The 17,646-nt window shown below is 38.6% G+C and overlaps 1 protein-coding gene across 1 annotated transcript; it reads right to left on the bottom strand.

The window, feature by feature from the left end:
- Positions 1-1,818: 1,818 nt before the first annotated feature.
- On the bottom strand, positions 1,819-2,922 carry LOC308367814 (galanin receptor 2b; the record flags this gene model as incomplete). Its single annotated transcript, XM_080841803.1, has 2 exons — positions 1,819-2,736; positions 2,917-2,922. The coding sequence occupies 2 exons, from the start codon at positions 2,920-2,922 to the stop codon at positions 1,819-1,821; spliced, it is 924 nt and encodes a 307-aa protein (XP_080697929.1).
- Positions 2,923-17,646: the final 14,724 nt, after the last annotated feature.

A 17,646-nucleotide genomic window follows, 5' to 3' on the forward strand; every position in this document is an offset into this window, starting at 1 on the left:
GATTGTCATTGGTTTTCTGTGCATATACTACAGACAGGGGGAGTGCACAGCCCAGTGTAAGTGTGAACTGTGGCATGCTGTGGTTAAGGACCAGGGGTCAGCATCAGACAGGAAGTCAACACATATGACTGGAAGACCATAACATAAACCACCAGCCAATAACAACTAAAATGTCTAAATGTCTCTATCTATCTATTGAATACATCAATTACTTCCTTGACACTGTATGACTTGTAGCCTGGCAAATAGTGGCCTGTTTAAGATATAATAAAGTTTGTATGGTAAGCTTACCTTAAACATAGTTTGTACCATGTCTTCACACGATAGGGAACTTACTGCATTACAGTATTTCAAATTGATTAAGTCTGGAGATCTAGCCTCAGTTGGCGTGTTGGCTAACCACACTATACTATGAACAAAGTCCATGGGCAAAGGAATACGTTGACTCTTTGACCACCAAGTTTTTTGTTTTTATTAAGCAAAACTAACTACAAGCAGCACATACAGTGTCTATTGAGTGATTAGTTTCACTGGATATGTCATGCTGTTAACCTTACCCTCCACCCTATTACACAGGGTGTGTAACAATATTAACAGAGCATGCATATATAGTAAATCATAAAGATACCTTTGCAGTGACAGTACAGTAAGAAGACAGCTAAATCTTAAATCAGTTATTTGTTTGAATGCATTGATGGCTGTAAAAGTGTAATTGGATCGGAATTTCATATGATGTAAGATACCGTGTTATTTTAGTAAAAGTTATCTTGACAGCATATCCCTGATATAGAAGTCTGGAGGTCATCAGTCAATTATCAATTGGCTCATGTGAACTGGAATGATTTGCTTACTATAATCAGACTGTCACAGTTGATACCAAGGTGTTAAACCGTATGAAAGCTGCTTGGCAGTTGACTGAGCTGATATCTATCAGCACTTGTATGTATCATATATCCTTTTTCAGTACTCGTAATTAATCTTTCTCACAATCCCAGAAGCACACATGTGTGCTCTTGTTTCTGTGAAAATCACAAAAGTGCTGTCAATATGACTGTAGGTAAAATCCACTGCAAAAAAAACAATGTCATAGACGGTCCATGGCACATTGGCATCACTGTAGTTGTACTAACATGAAGTAGCCAGTTTAAGAAAGTAGATGGAACTGGCATGTAAACTGTGGTAAGTTTTTTTTTTAAACAAACTAGAATTGGCTCACCACAGACATCTATGGTATGGCACACCAGACTCTTTGACATGGCTCAACACAGACGTCTATTATATGGCTCACCACAGATGTCTATGATATGGCTCACCAGACGTCTATGGTATGGCACTTTAATATGTGTTATGCCCCTGTTGCTTTGTGAGTACAATTATCTGTATATTTCTCATATCTGTGATTACAATTTCTTTTCATCATGAATGGTAAATGAAAGTTACTATTTTTATAAATCAGCAATCAGCAGCAGCTCTGAGCTTAAACTCAAATGTAGCTGTAAGTAGCACCTCAAGGTACTAGCCGTGGAGTTTGGAATATTTGATGTGGTTTTTTTACCAAAGAAATGTTATGCCATACCCAGACTGTCATACATATGGAACACAAATATATTGCAGATATTGAATGTTGATTACATTGATTATTTCTTTGAAATTTTAAATCCATCAGCTTTGTACAATGGATGCATGGGTAGGACCGCATTCATAAAATGAAATACACTTCAGCACTTTTTACATTTACTTGAGTGAATGAGTGCATGTTTCTATGCTTGGAATCCACAGATTTTAAAATAGACATTCCCATCCTAAGCATAACATCCTTTAATTAAAGCTGTCAGTCACACTTATAACATGAGGATGGACCCTGTTCTTGTTGCAGTTGAGTAGCCACACTGCCCTCCCATGGCGGTAGCGCTTAGACAGCAGCACGTACAGCACTGGGTTAACACACGGGTGCAGATACTGTAGCACAGTGCAGGTGAAGTAGAACATCTCCCAAGACTGTCCGTGGCGGTACAGGCCCAGGTAAACACAAAGCTCCAGTATGTAGCCTGGCAACCAGCACACTGAGAATGTCCCTGCAGCCAGGAAGACCATGAGCGAGGCCCGCCGAGTGTTCCGAGCACTAGCCACTGACATCACAGGGCTCTTGTGTAGAAATAGTGTCAGACGTACATAATTGACTGCAATGACTAGCATTGGCACAAAGTAGTAGAGGACAAATTGACTGAGCACCACCTGGTAATGATGCTCATGGATGGTGGGTAAGCAAAAGCTCACATTGTTCATACTTGGACCGAGGCTTACCTTGGTGGCAAAGAGTCGTAGTGGTAGGCTGATGAAGAAGCTCAGAGCCCAGACCAGGATGAACATTAGGGATACCAAGTCCATGGTGGGTGGCTGGTACGGGTTAGTGATGATCATGGCTCTGGCCATAGACACGGCACACAGCGAGTAAGTGCTGGCAGCGAGCAGGAACGCCAGCAGGAACTGATAGACTTTGCAGGAGGTGTCCCCCAGTGGCCAGGAGAAGCTCATGGCAGAGTGCAGGGTGAAGGGAATGAGCAGCAGGGTGAGGAAGTCAGCGAGGGCCATACTGAGCAGCAGGATGTCCAGACGGTTCTTTCTCAGTGTGTTGTACTTGGCAAAGAGGGAGAAAACCAGTAGGTTGGCAAAGAAACCAATCCCTAATATCACACCACAGGTGCAGGCAAAGATCAGGGAATATGTATTGAGTGCCTGTAGTCAGTAGCAGAGGGAATAGAACAAAAACATGGAAGGGCAAGAAAGGCTTTAATAAAATGATTCATACAATTGCTAATGTTAAATGTTATGACTTACATTTAATTAAAACCATTATTCTACACATTTTTTGTTTTGTAATTTCCTGTCAAAGCTAAAAAGCAAACATGTACTTACCGCCATTTTTATGAAATGATATCTTTAAGTTACCCAAAGTATATATTTGGAGGCCATTGGTGGAATCAAATAATACTCTCTTGACATTATAAATACTGCAAAATCTGACAATTGTAACAAAGCCTTTCCAGGAGCTTCTCTGTTTTAGGTTTAGTAGCTCTGATATCTTGACATCAGTGGGATGGCAAACACCAGTTGAGTCTGAATTCATTCTGGTTGACTGAACTTCACTTAAAGTGAAAGAGAGCCTTCCACGTTGTCAATGCTTAAAGTTTTGCTTTATCAGCTACCAGTAATAATTGCATAAAACTGATTCCTGTATATGTTGTCACATTGGATTTTCAGTGACTTATGAATAAGCATTAGTATTTGATTTCATATTTACATAGACTGAAAGATAGTTAGGATGTGTGGATTGCTAATGCATTACATTATTTTATATGGAAGTACTGTGCCACACACCATTGGTTTTGGTTTTCACTTAAATTCATTATATGAAAACACTGTCAAATACAATGTGGAATAAGTCAAATAGGATTTGATATGTTTGATATTTACATTCAGGATAATCCTGAAGCTCTGTAGGTTTTGTTTTTAGCTGATTTTAGTTCTACTTAAGTCTTAATGCTTGTTCTCTTACATTCTAGAAACCATTCTTGTGGCTACTTTTCTTATATAAGTTTGCCCAGGTTGATCCTGTGTCACTGGTTATTATTCTAAGGTTAGTATGTGTTAGCTGGTGTAAAGAGTGAGGTCCTTATCAGCAGTGTTTATGATAATGTTCCCTCTAATGGGTCATAAAGATGCTCTTAAAGTAGGAAGTTTCACATTGATGTGTTTGCTTTGCCTCCATTAGGTCCAGACTATTCTACCTAAGTACATGAAAGCACAACCAGCCTCATTAAAACACATTTGAGATAAAATTATCAAAGCTATAAATGCGTTGTTGTGCTTTCCTAAACAAATAATGATTTATTAGTTAAAACTATAATTTATAGTCTACATCAATTTTACATCATTCCTCTGTGACACACCTATTTTTTTTTTCATAATTACTCCTCCACTTTGACGAGCTGAACGATCACTTAGGAACCTGTACTTGTCTGCAGCCAGAGTTGGGAACATAAAGCATGGAACAAAAAGGGTTATGTTTTTAAGTATGTATGTTTAATAACACTAAATGATATACTTTGTCAGTGCAAGGGTGTTACATTTCTTACCAGTAAGGACAATATTAGCATCATACTGACCATACAAAACATGTTTGTTGACCAGACAGTTAGAGAAAAACAAATTAAGATTACAGTAATACTCAGAGATCCACAAAACTTAAGGTTACAAGAATAGAACATGATCATCCCCACCCACAAAAAGGGACAAAATAAATAAGTCAGCAGTACACAAATACATTCATAAAATAAATATTTCTCAAAATAAATAAAAGTTAATCTTATAATCTTTCCAACGAGAAAGTCAAATTCAAGACTACTACTAATGAATGTTGTGATATCGACAATTAATACTGTGCAATGTTGTTCTGTAAACACACTGAACATTTTACATTTTACATTTTACATTCTAAAGTGTTATTTCAAACCACTTTGTGGATGTGATTAATCACTGTATGTAGCAAAAGGCATTTTATACATATACGGTGTGTTACAAAATCATTACAAGTTAATCATCAGAACTATTGATTACACACATTGCCACTGTTTGACAAACCTTTGTTATAATGTAGGTAGATAACCAATGTGGGATGTTAATCATTGGCTGGATTGCCTTTCATCAACTTTCTTGTTAGTGTTGACTTCCCTGCATCTGCACTGAATGCGTCTGATGTCTCTTCTTCTCTTTCTGACTCCATTTATCAAACCACGTCCTCTTCCTCCTCTGGCCTGCCGCCTTCATTGACTGGCCTCTGAAGCGGAGAGCCTTTTCAGTCTCCTGTGGTAAGCTGATGTGGGCTCCAGCTCCAGCTCCAGCTCCAGCTTCAGCTCCCTCCAAGTGAAATGCTAGAGGATGTATCTTTGACACACTTGCAGGTTTTGCGTGTTGGCTTGTCCTTCTTGTCATGGGGTGACCAAGTAGTCCTGATCTCAGTGAGTCCTGAAAGACAGCAGTGTGGACCTCCTGAAGGAGCTCCTGCAGCCACAGGCGACGCTTCAAATCTTGCAGTGCCTGGCCTTTGTCATGCATCAGCTGGGCATGTGTCACTGACCTTTTTCTGTCAAAATCAAAAGAGTAGCAGTTTCATTTGATTCTGCTGTGCGTATATTACCGTGCCCTTGTAACATTGTATTTTTTACCATTAAGTATAGTATAACACTAATATGTCATAGTTAGATCTAATTCGATCCAGATTCCAACCCTAACCTTAGTATGTGTAAGTACTGGGTTAGTGTTCACTTTGTTACTCATTGTGTCATATGTTGCACTATATTCCATTGTACTTAGTTGTGTAGTTATAATATTAGACGGCGAACAGTAATGACCTAGATTATACTCCACAGTATCTCACCACTCACTCACGATCAACTACACAATCATAGTTAGTTGCAATATCCTGTTTGGTCAGTAGATAGCAGCATAAACAATTAGATATGTGGTAATAAAGGAATTGGTGCCAGTATACGCTTGAAGCAATATTTTGTTGAGATGTAGGGCCTAGTGATGAAAACCAGCAGATTTGTGAGAATAAGGTTATCCTGATGAATACCGAGAAATATTCAGAAACATGAAACATCTCAAGAGGATAACAATTCCAATTCATTTTTGTTCAGTAATGTTTCTTGTAGTCGACGAATATTTCCTATTATATTTCCATACACACACGGGCAACGTTCAGACTGCAAGCAAAAGTGGCCCAAATCTAGTTTTTGCTTAGATGTGACTTGTGTGTGTTTTTGTGTGAAATGTTTTTTTTTAATAACAGTGTGAGCATGGAATGGAATCTGATCTTTTCAAATCCGATTTGGGTCACTTCCATATGGGCCATGTATGCGACTTCTACGTCTCTCTCGACATTCATCACAATTCTGCCCTGGCAGGATTCACTTGGTGAATACAAACAAGGAAGACACTTGCGATGCAGCTAGTCAGTTGAGGTACAGTAAGGTGTTAGACTTCATCCATTTGTGTCTTTCTCCTCATTCCCTGCTAATGCTTCAATCACAAAAGGAAAGGGAGCTATTGGAAAGAGGGCCTTTTCCCAATTTGCTCCAACATCCTCTCCCTATCCACTTCCACTCCGTTTGCGCGTTCACGTGGAGGGTCCGCCACACGTGCCATCCCAAACCGGGGAGTGGACGCGGGTTATAAAAGCCTTCAACAGCGAGTATGCGTCTATGCAGACTTCGCTAACCTGTGAAACATTTTTTTCGTGTCTGTGCAGCACCTTTACTCTTACCTGTCCGTTATTTTTGTTCTGATCGCATGGCCGTATTTGTTATAAAGATTAATTTTCAACATATCAGTCACTAATATTAGCAGCAAACGCAGATCGAAAAGAAAGATACCTACATTGAATAGGCTACAACGTATGTGGATCTACCGCGTATGGAAAAGAAGATGTAAAAGGAGTAAAGAAGAGAGAAATACTATATTTTCTAGGGTCTCCTAAACGTATAGGACTATTTTATGGTGTTAATCATATTTATTATGTTCGTTAACTACATAAAAACTACTCTGACGTCAATTTACTTTTCCTGTCGAAAGCATCCAAAAGTTTACCGCTGTTTTACAGTAGGCTACTTCTTCATTAAGAGGTCCCTCCGCCGCCGCGAGACTAGAGCGTTTACTCGATGACGGAGTAGGAGTAGTGAAGGTCCGGCTTGGGAAAGTCCTGCGTGAGCGGCAGATGCGAAGTCTAGGCTACTGTAGGCTACGAGTCCGAATCATTGGAGTCAGGGGCGGCCCTAGCACATTTGGCGCTCTAGGCGAGCTTCACTCCTAGCGCCCCCCCCCCCCCCCCCCCCCCCACGAAAACGGAAAACTTTCAAACGCTATTTTGCCTTGTAAGACTGCAATTATTTCACATAAACACAACAACGATCGCAGCAAATAGACTGTGTTACCGTCACGCACCTGTATAAACTACATGCAATAAGAACAGTAAGGAACAGGTACATCGTTAGTTCATCATCACACATAGAAAATGATGCGCCCGCCGCAAGGCATTATGGGGCGACTATGCCGGCACGTTACAGTATGTATTCTCATTATTTGTTAAATTTAGCTTTGTGGCGAAATTTACTTTTTCGCTTCAATGTCGTTAAAAGAATAAGTTAATTTGCGCTTAAGCCTACGTGACATTGTTGGAGGAAGTTTGTTTTGTAATTAGTTGCAGCAGACGAGGCGCTGTTGAGCGGCTGTTCCCATAAATCCATGTTAATGTTCGTCATTCACAATAATGTTTGATAACCCCCTGAAGAAGTTGTATTATTTTTTTCCCACGTGTTGTCTATCTGCTCATTATACACTGTTTCTCCAAAATGAGTTTGATCTCTGAAATACTGTGTTCATTAGTGTTTTCATGATAACATATTGTAGCAACCCTTAATGTGTATTGTACATCATAAGTACATATGCCTGCACCTCGCGAGGTAACATCATTCATTTCACCTGTCTTTACAACGGGAGAGAGAGCAATTTGGTGTGTTCTGTAATCCGGCCCGTTTAATCATGCACGCCGTTCTGTCAATACCAATGAAGAACATACCCCTCCGTTTTTGATTGTTGGCTCATATACCCTACTGTTAGATTTAGTTCTTAATGTCAAAATATTGATTGGAGATATAGAAGGGGCGCCAATGTATGCGTCCGGGGGAAAAAAAGAAAATTATTATTGTTTTTTTTTCTTCTTTCGGGCGCATTATTTGGCGCTCCCCCTCTAGATGGCGCTCTAGGCGGCTGCCTAACCCGCCTGTAGGAAAGGCCGCCCCTGATTGGAGTGGTGCTGTAACGTGAGCAGGGAGAGCTTCAACTTAGGCTACTAGTTGTTTATATGTCACAGGTGGAAAGTTTAATGTTTGTGTTCATAATTCTGTCAGAAAAGGAAAACGTTTAGCTAATTACTGTAGTTATATATGCTGGTAACGTACACTATTTTCTTGTCATTTGCGGTTAGCTGATGATTAGCTGTTGTATGTAGTTTTGTGTTCGGCAAAGAAGTCAACATGTATTTTTGAATAATGGGCTAATTTGGTCAAAAGGTGAAGAAAATAGTCCCAGATAATAAAACAATTCAATTAAAATCTGTTTGATGTCAGACAGGCAAATCTGCTATGAAGGCAGTAATAAAAGTAGCTAAACTATGCTTATATTTATTTTTTATTTTATGGTTTGAATTCTATAACATTTTGGTCACAACTTAATGACCATGGGGAAGTGTGGGTTCCAAGGTCAGACCAGTTGTGAAACACATGTAGGAGGTGTAACTATGTAGGAGGTACATGTTTTTCACAACTGAAAAAAACTAAAATGTTGATTATAGCTGTTGATATTGCACATGATGGAAATGGATACCCAAACACCTGTTAACAAACCAAAACTTACACTCTGTTACTAAGTCCAGTGATTGGCCCCCCATGAAGAGTTACAGGAAAGCACAGAAGTAATACTGCAAAACTCCACTGCCTCAACATCCTGCATCCTGTAACATTCAAAGAGTATTTTGGAACGACAGAAAATTGTACATCTATTCATATGGCCTTAAGGGAATATGGACTTGAATGCTTTTTTGAAATCATCCTTATTAACAAACAGCTGAATTGAAAAAACTGAAAGGACTTACTGCACATGACCATCCCAAAAGGTGTCCTCCAAAAAAATCAATAATGAATGAAAAATAAAAAATATATTAAACTGATTTTCAAATCTGTTGGTGATCCTACCGAACTGGACAGCAGATTTTGACTGACATTAAGGTTCTGTTGATGAGCATTCCTCAGCATGGAAAAAAAAATCCCAAATATATCCAAAAAAGGTTCATCTTCTCATATCCTCCATGCACTAAAAAAAGACAATACAGGCTAAAACGAATTAAGGCATTTTATTATATTTAGACTAAGGTGCATCCACCTTGCCTGTGCTGTAGTCCCCCTAATAGCTGAGTAAAGGTACTGTTAGGGTCTTACTTGGCTGCCTGAAGCTGCTGTGAACTAAAGAGGTGAGAGTGTAGCACGCTGCCCAACCTGTGTGTGGTGAGGGTGTGAATGAGCGAGAGAAACAGAGAGGGCTGGGGGTGTGTGTGTGTGGGGGGGGTGTTCTCTCTATTTTTTTATGTGGAAAATAGGCAAGCAGGCATGCAGGTACAACTCCACAAAGATCCGTCTTTCTTTGAAAGTCTTTTATTATCCCACTGAATGCTGCATGTAAAAAAATGAATGAGTGCTTCAGAGTTCATGATGAATTGTAGTAGTGGCCTGATGTGCTCCATCTGTCTTGGAGGCAGAACAGAAGGAAGAGAGGTTCTTATCTTGAGCTTTCTCTAGTGGACCTGTACCTGCAGATTGTGAAATACAATCAAATGTGCTTTAGGTATTAACACGATATTGTTTCTGATAGATACCTTTCACCAGGTGTCAATTTAATAAACATTGTCCGGGCTCAAAGGAGAAAGGGCCCATCACCCTGAGGTTCCCCTCTACCTGCTCACCACACCCACCATACCTCTAAAGCAAACAGCTCATGGCTGACCACTCTCCCCAGAGTACACAACCATAACCTCAGCAAACTCAAACAGATGGAGAGGTATTAACCTCTTCACGGAGCCCCACTGCCACATGATGGTCATTGTGGTCTCTTTAAAATCAAGTGTTGGGAAAAGCAGGTTGTCTGGCACAAAATGGGCTCAATGCATACGCTTTTTTTTCTTCTTTTTTTTCATGAAAGATATTGCATGAAATGATAATTAACACAGAACACATCAAGGAAAAGCACCATGGGGGCTTTGGATGCTAACTTATATTTGGTCCCATGTAATAGGCATGATTGCAGAGCATGCATGTGCATGAGTTAAGACATCTTAAGAGTCTCAGTTTTTCCTACTGACAGCCTTCGTGTGTGTGTACTGATATAAATATAGATAGAGAGAAAGAAATATATATACATAAAGATATATCACATGAATGTTGATTAATGCAACTTATGATAATGACCTAGTACTTAACAAGTTTTTGTCTAAAACTATCAAGTTAAGTTGCTAACAACCAACAGAAATGCTACACTATTGATACTGATAAAAGTGAGCTTGCTCGCTACCTGATGTATTTTAGCAATATATTTGGCCATATGCTGTAAAAACTGTTCTTAAAACTGTCCAGGATTCTATGGGTTCAAAAGGAACTGTTACTCAAATTGATTTTAATGTCACATAGAAGTACATACTATGCTGTTTTTGGTCTGTTAGTTCAAGCTTTTTGATGGTCAGCTAGTTCGTTTTTTATAATTCAATCGTGCACAGCACTCTGATGTGTGCATCAAAAGTAAATCGAAGACATGAATATTTTGTATGTTGATAGCCTATCCATATGGAGGACATTGACATTAAAATGCCATGTCTTGCATGATAACAAATAAAACACACATACAGTATATTAGTTTCTTCTTGGTATCGAAAAGGGAAAGGGAGAGCAAATAAAGAGATTTGTGGCTTTTCTAGGCTTTTCGGAGAGATGACCCCATCGGAAACCTCTTCAGCCTATGGCCAAGCCTTAATCACTGGTAGCGGAATAGTAACCTACATCTAATCCTACATTTTGTAAATACAATCACTGGCAAAAATGGTTAAGTACCGAAACAGTAGGCAATACAATAATGACGGTTCAGGATTGAACACAGTAGGCTATACAATAATGACTGGTAAGTATTGAACACAGTAGGCAATTCAATAATGATTGTTAAGTAGTGAACACAGTAGGCAATACAATAATGATGGTTAAGTATTGAACAGAGCAGAATTCAGGGCACTGAAAGTACCCGGATGGTGGGTAAAATAAAATGTTTTTGAAGCTATTAAGATAATGCAAAACATTTGTCCATCAATTTTTATATTGTCCATCAATTTTTATATTTAAATGACAAATTTAATATGAAGCTGTTGTATAAAATAGGAATTGCATCTTCAAGAGAACCCCAAGTGACACCAAGTCCATGGCTGAGTGACGAGGTTTGTAGATCCCTCTCAGATTTGAATGAGATGTTCTTATTTATACTCTTAAGCTGGTACACTTTCCATGTTAGGTGGTACAACCAATAGTAAACCATAAACATTATATTCATTATGAAACTATTTATTGTTTTTTAAATTGTTTGTAAGAAATTGATATCAAGGACACAAGTTAGTGTAGGTGTAGTGTAGATGCCTAATAAGTTTGAAATTAGTTCCAAATGTCAGGTGGCATAACTGCAAATCATTTCTGTAATTGGAATAAACCATACCTTGGCTCATCAATTTCAGACACTGCACCTGACGCCATGCTTATTTTGGGGCATGAGGCCAGTGTCAATGGGATTTCATGGCAGTCATTTCTCTACCATTCTCTCTCAAGTTCGTCGTCAGGAGGCAGACTGCCTTCAGTGGCTTAATCTAAAGTTAAAGTTGCATTCCACAAGTGGCTGATGCCAATGTTTTGAGAGTCACAATATCATATCCAGGTTATTACACACTGTATGTGAATATCATATCCAGGTTATTACAGGGCTTGATCGCAAAGCCATTCATTCCTGTCCAGCTTTGCAGAATGGCTCATCATAGCAATGTGGGGTGACTAGTGCCAAAGACTCCTGGTTTTGGCTTTATCCGTGCCATCTGGATCCTAACCTCCATGTATCCAGCTGAACTACAAAATTTGACACTCTTTAAACAGCAGGACCCTTTAGCCTGACAACCACCACTTTGTTTTATATTTCGGCATATTTTGAATGCATGAAAGTTTATAGTCAGCAACCCTAAATATTATTTGTATCCACCTTTATCCTTCCTTTACCCCTGTGCTTTTTGTTCTCTGTGGGATTTAACATACACATGGTGGTAGCCTGCAAAAATTACCCACAACAATATAGCGTAAGGGTTCCATTCATCATTCAGTCTGTTTGAGAGGCCTTGAAGTCATCAGGTACAGGGAGTTGTACATTATGTATGGGCCATTTACCGAATTCGTGTAATATGCAGTCCCTCAACAATAAAAACTATTTACAAAACAATTAGGTATTTAGGCATAGATATTTACTAAGAAAATGTTATGGTCTATAAACCCAATGCATTAAATGAGATAGTGATAAGCTAAATATATACAAAATCACCATTTATAGGGTACTTTCTATTGGGAAGTAGCTGTCCCCAACCCTGACATCTAAATTTCAATGCCTTTAAATAACACTTTTCAATTTTTTTAGATTTTTTTCAATGATCTTTATGATTGGGTTGAAACAGAACTTGGAATATTTAGATTTATTGTGGGTGAAACACAAGAGTTTTAGTCCATTGGCTGAGCCTGTGTTTTAGCCACGACACTGTATATTTGACCATGCAGTGACACTGCATCCCTGTCCCTCATGGTTGAATGGTAAGTAGCTAAATCCCATAGTTTTTATATAAATGTGTTCCAAAGTCTGAAAATCGACGTGTAACCTTAAGAATTGTCACTACCGAAACCCATGTTTTCTTCAATTAAGTAAACCTTTTGCGGTTTCATGCAAAATCTTATGTTTGTATGTGTGTACACCTCTTCAAAGATTTGTTTGCAAGCCGTGTGCTTTCTAGAATTCTTTATTTATGCTTAAAGTTAGCTAGAATTGTCACTACCGAAACAGTCACTACCGAAACATATGGTAGTGACCAGATGATTTCGGTAGTGACAAAATGAAATGGTAATTTTTAAATAAATGTGTTGTGTGGACTAAAGGGCGGGCCAGAGCACCTTTTGGAAGATTTTGGGAGAGAAATGAACATCCATCCAACAGCGCAGTCACTACCAAAACAGATAAATTGAACTTGAAAATTTGGTAAAAATTTCATTTTTATGGATTTCATTGTGAAAACCTTCAAGAAATATTTGTAAAAATACTCTTCAGAGAAGGGATGGAAACACAATCTGAACAGGTCAATAATAATACTTTTTTACTATAGTAAATGTGATGTTTCGGTAGTGACAATTTTTGGAAGAGGAAAACATTCCAACACATTCTGAAAATACAATATAAAAATTGACTGTTCTTTTACTAGATATGTGTACTTTAGATATGGTACAATATACATACGGACAAAGTTTTGGGAATAAAACATAAAAAAAAATCAAAATATTTCCGACGTGACTTTGCACCAATTCGGTAGAATGGCCCGTATACGTTTGGGCACATGCCAACAATTGGGCAACTCTGAGCACATGCCAACAATGGTTTCCATCTTTTCCTATGTTCATGGCATGAAGATATATTTTATTACTATTTGAAGAGTGTTTTTTTTCCATGCTTGTTGCAAGGGTTGTATTTATTCCTTGTCACTTAAACATCCAAATAACAAAATGTCATGATGTAATTTGCCCAGGGCTACCCAAACCCTTCTATATAACTGTATGTATGAATCATGAAAAACACCTTAATGGTGATTATTAACGGAAAATCAATGGTGCAATTATTTTGTCAAAGGTCTGATTCAAACCAACAGCTCTCTTTATTCAGAACCCATTCCAATAATTTCATATACTATTTCAATGACTACTTCCAATTTGTGTACAGTGCAGACTAGTACACATGGTAATTTCACAGTGCAGACTGGTACACATGAGGTCATTTTTGCCATATTTGGAAGAAGGCTAAACCATGAAATTGACTGCAATTATTGGAAAGCATTCATCTTATTTACAGCTATTTCCACAACTTGCTTCATATGGACATCATTAGTTGAAATGTCTGTTTCAGATATTTCCTTCCAGGGTAAGCAACTTTAGCATATTAGAGATTCGGAAATATAACTTAACTTAACAGACAAAAATATATATTCAGTGGTAACATATCACTTATCAACCAGGTGGCTGCTGCAACAATCCAAGTGGGATTTTATTTCAGCTTGTCTCAAATACCTCGCTAGGTTGGGCCAAAATAACCAGTTTTAGTTCAAATGCCTTTGAGCTTGCCTTAAAATTTTAAAAGATAGGATGAAATAGCTCTTGATCAAGTGTAAATTCATTTTAGGTAATAATGTGACTGCTATCAAATAGATAAGTAGTAATAATGAGCAATAATACATTGAAATTTAGCAATTATTGAAAACACAAAAACATCCCTGCAGCATATCTGCACCACTCTAGAGTGTGCTTCTACCAGAGATGCTAAGTCACTGATAACACAGAACATGCTCCCTGTTATTACAGGCTTCTTGATAGAGACCATGGTCTGTTGGAATCAGAAGAGGAAACACTGTGTGACAACAGTTTGTGCAATGCCCAATGCTCTGAGTGCTTAATACTCTGCCATCGTCCTCCTCTGAACCTCTTTTTCAAAGGAAACTAAAACAACTTCTTAAGAATGAGGAGGGTTTTTAATTTGTTGCTAAATATAGAGCCTGTCCAGTGGGAGGCAGTGGGCTGCTGGGCCATTTTCAACAAAGATGAGCCCCAGGCCAAGGCCCTGCCCTGCCCAGGGCCCAACGGGTGGTGGCTGCCGGTGGTCTGTCCTTCTCTTTTGCACCGGCTCTTAAGTAAACATTGCAATTCTGTGGTCACCCAAGCGGCATGGCAGTGAGCAAAAGACTTCACTGTACTGCAGCACACAGCTCTGGTGTGCCGTCCGCCCTCCTTCATTTACTTGCCCCCATCACAGGCCCGGCAGACTGGGTTCCAGGGCCAGGAGGACCCTTGATATATGATCCTGTAAAGCAGCTGAGAGCTCCTGCCAAGGCTGGGTTTGGATATCAACATGTCTACCCCCCATATCGACAGCCTTCACGTCTGGGTCACTCTCCCTCAGTGTTGTCCAAACCGTCTGCTACAAACAATAGAGATGAGAAGCATGCTCAAACATATTGAAATACCCAGTAAACATTATGTAGCATCCAAATAAATATCCAGCTTACTGGAAGATGTGTTTTTTCTCCAGACGATTACATAAATTCAAAAAATGTTTGTATAAAGGTTTGCTTATATTGGTAATCCTGGTTTCCTCAGCGGTTTCTACTAGCTTGGGTGATTACACTTTGTTTAAGTTTGGGTCTTGGGTCCAAATATTTTTAGAAATAGCAATTCAAGCTTGTTTGATATGTATTTGACAGTGTTGTGGTATGTGTAATTGGAAAGTATCATATTACCATGCTTGTTTCTCAATGCCTGCGATTTGAGATTTGCCAAACGATCTTTTTCGATGAATGGCAAGAGTTTCTACTAATGTTTATCAATCAATAAACTAAATACTCACTAACTTAGTAAGTTTATGGTTTAATAAAGCAAGTGTTAAAACGGTATTAATTAGAAAGATTGATTTACTTTGAATTACATGACATTCATCCATAATATTTTGAATACCATTAAATGGGTCAGGCTACCAAAAGCCATTTAGCTTTCTTGTAATGAAATGGACAATTAGTGCCAAGGTTGCTCCATCTCTTTTCAAACTCTCTTCCTAATGTTTCAACCACAACTTCTGTATACCATAGCAGTCATGAACCCGGTTCACGTAATGCAATAAAAATAGAATGTCTGTTTACCTAAAAATGCTAACTAAAAATCATCGCCATATACTATCATTGCAATAAAAGCAAACACTTGCACACCATAGCCGTCTCAGATGTTATCTGTATAAAGGAATTGGGGTTTGGGTGCAGTCCTGCGGCTTCTCTAAGCTTCTTAGCCTTGCACACCGAAGGTTTTACTGTAACTCAGACAAGCATTCTCAGCTTATGCTAGGAGCAGGCTCTTGGCAAGGCTCTGTTGTTCCTGGCCTAGTCCCCAACCCACGGACTTAGGTCCAAAAGTACCTACAGAAATCTGTAGGGTATTTAGATGAAAAGTTGCCAACATTTAGTGGTAGAACAAAACATACTGGCGTTGCTGGGAACATCATTTTTAATAAACTCACAGCAAGATATTTTTCTGGGTGGTTTGACTAAACCTTACACCATTTATCCATGGAAAAATGGTCATTGTAGGCATACACGTGTTCCTACTTTAAAGTGGTGTTCTCCATAGTCAAGAAATGAGAAAAGCATTTTTTTGTAATCATATTACTGACAATAAAATACACAGTAGCATTCCGTAGCTCTATTCATAGGCACATTTTTAGTTGATCACTGCCAAATAGAGAGAAGGCCAAAGACCCAAGGCAGCAGACTACTGTAAGCTATTCCAACCAACACAAAAAAATACAACCATTTATGGGGTATTGACTTGTGGGTTCAGTTGATATTAGATGAAGCAGTGCTACACCAGCAAATGTGAGAAAAAAACATCTTTTTATGGAAAAACATTTCCTATTAACTTCAGTGTAGACAGAAACATATGTATCTACAGAGGTTATAGCCATTGTTATGCCATTCATGACAGTAAAACCCCACTTATTAACACTATTACCTCACACCTAAACATGATCACCTCCAACTAAATTTGTATTTTATTTTAGCTTAGCTTCCAGTCAATTTACGCCCCTCCCTTCCATGATACTAAGCAATGGGTTGATTGACTGGCATGTTTCCCATTTACAGAAAAATGACACAAATACCGGAGTATTGAGTGCACACATAGCTAGCGGATTGTGAGGAGAAGTTTGCTGAATTTGACAAAAATGTCTATTGTAGTATTGTAATGCTGACCCAACCTTTATGTGGACACTTTAACATTTGTCAACTGTGTAAAACAGCACCACCCTCAGATTATTGCAAGAACTACAATGACACGGATGTACTTCAATAATAGAACTGAATGGATTAACTTTAGACATTCCACATTGTATGCCTGTTACCTCCATTCACCTTAATATCTCTATGTTGGTGGGTAGTCAATGAGCAGATATGGCCATCCCTGGAAAGAAAGAAGGAAATGAAACATTGCAATATGTGCAGTTAATGTAAAAACAATTGTATGTTTAAAATAATTTAAATGTAGTGTATGGAAATATCCAGCACATACGCACACACACATATAGAGAGTTGTTCCAGTTTACACAAACTTAAGCACACTTTCATTTGAGTTTAGCTAAAGGCATTTGATAGGTAGGTCATGGCTTGCATTGAGCCTTCCCAATAAACACCACATCCTGTTCTGAAGCCAGGTCTCTTGGAAAGACAGGTAGGATATGTTGTCCTCTGTGCACATAGAACTGGTTTACTTTGTCTGGTAGGAAGGGAATCCTTATTAGCGCAGAAGAGACAGCTTGACGCTTGACAATCTCATGGCTTGTGGACCACACACCATGATGCCAAACTGCATTGGGAGTTCAATGCTCTGAGGTACAGTGGATGAAAGTTTTGTGAGTTGTGAAGTTGGAAAATGAAGTGCTTTACAACAGGTAAAATAACCATAAATGGAGTGGTTCTCCAAACTGTATTGAGAATTAATTCCGCTTTATTTGTATAGTAACATTGTGATTAACAATGCACATATTGAAATGATACATTATCTACATTTTTAATTAGCAATTATGCCTGTAAACCTGTACATGGTAGGATTGCATGCGCTGCAGCTAATCTGTTTTTCATCAATGTATCAACTGATACATTTAAGATAAATGTATATCTTT

This window comes from Sprattus sprattus (genome assembly GCF_963457725.1).
Source record: "Sprattus sprattus genome assembly, chromosome: 7".
Taxonomy (NCBI): Eukaryota; Metazoa; Chordata; class Actinopteri; order Clupeiformes; family Clupeidae; genus Sprattus; species Sprattus sprattus.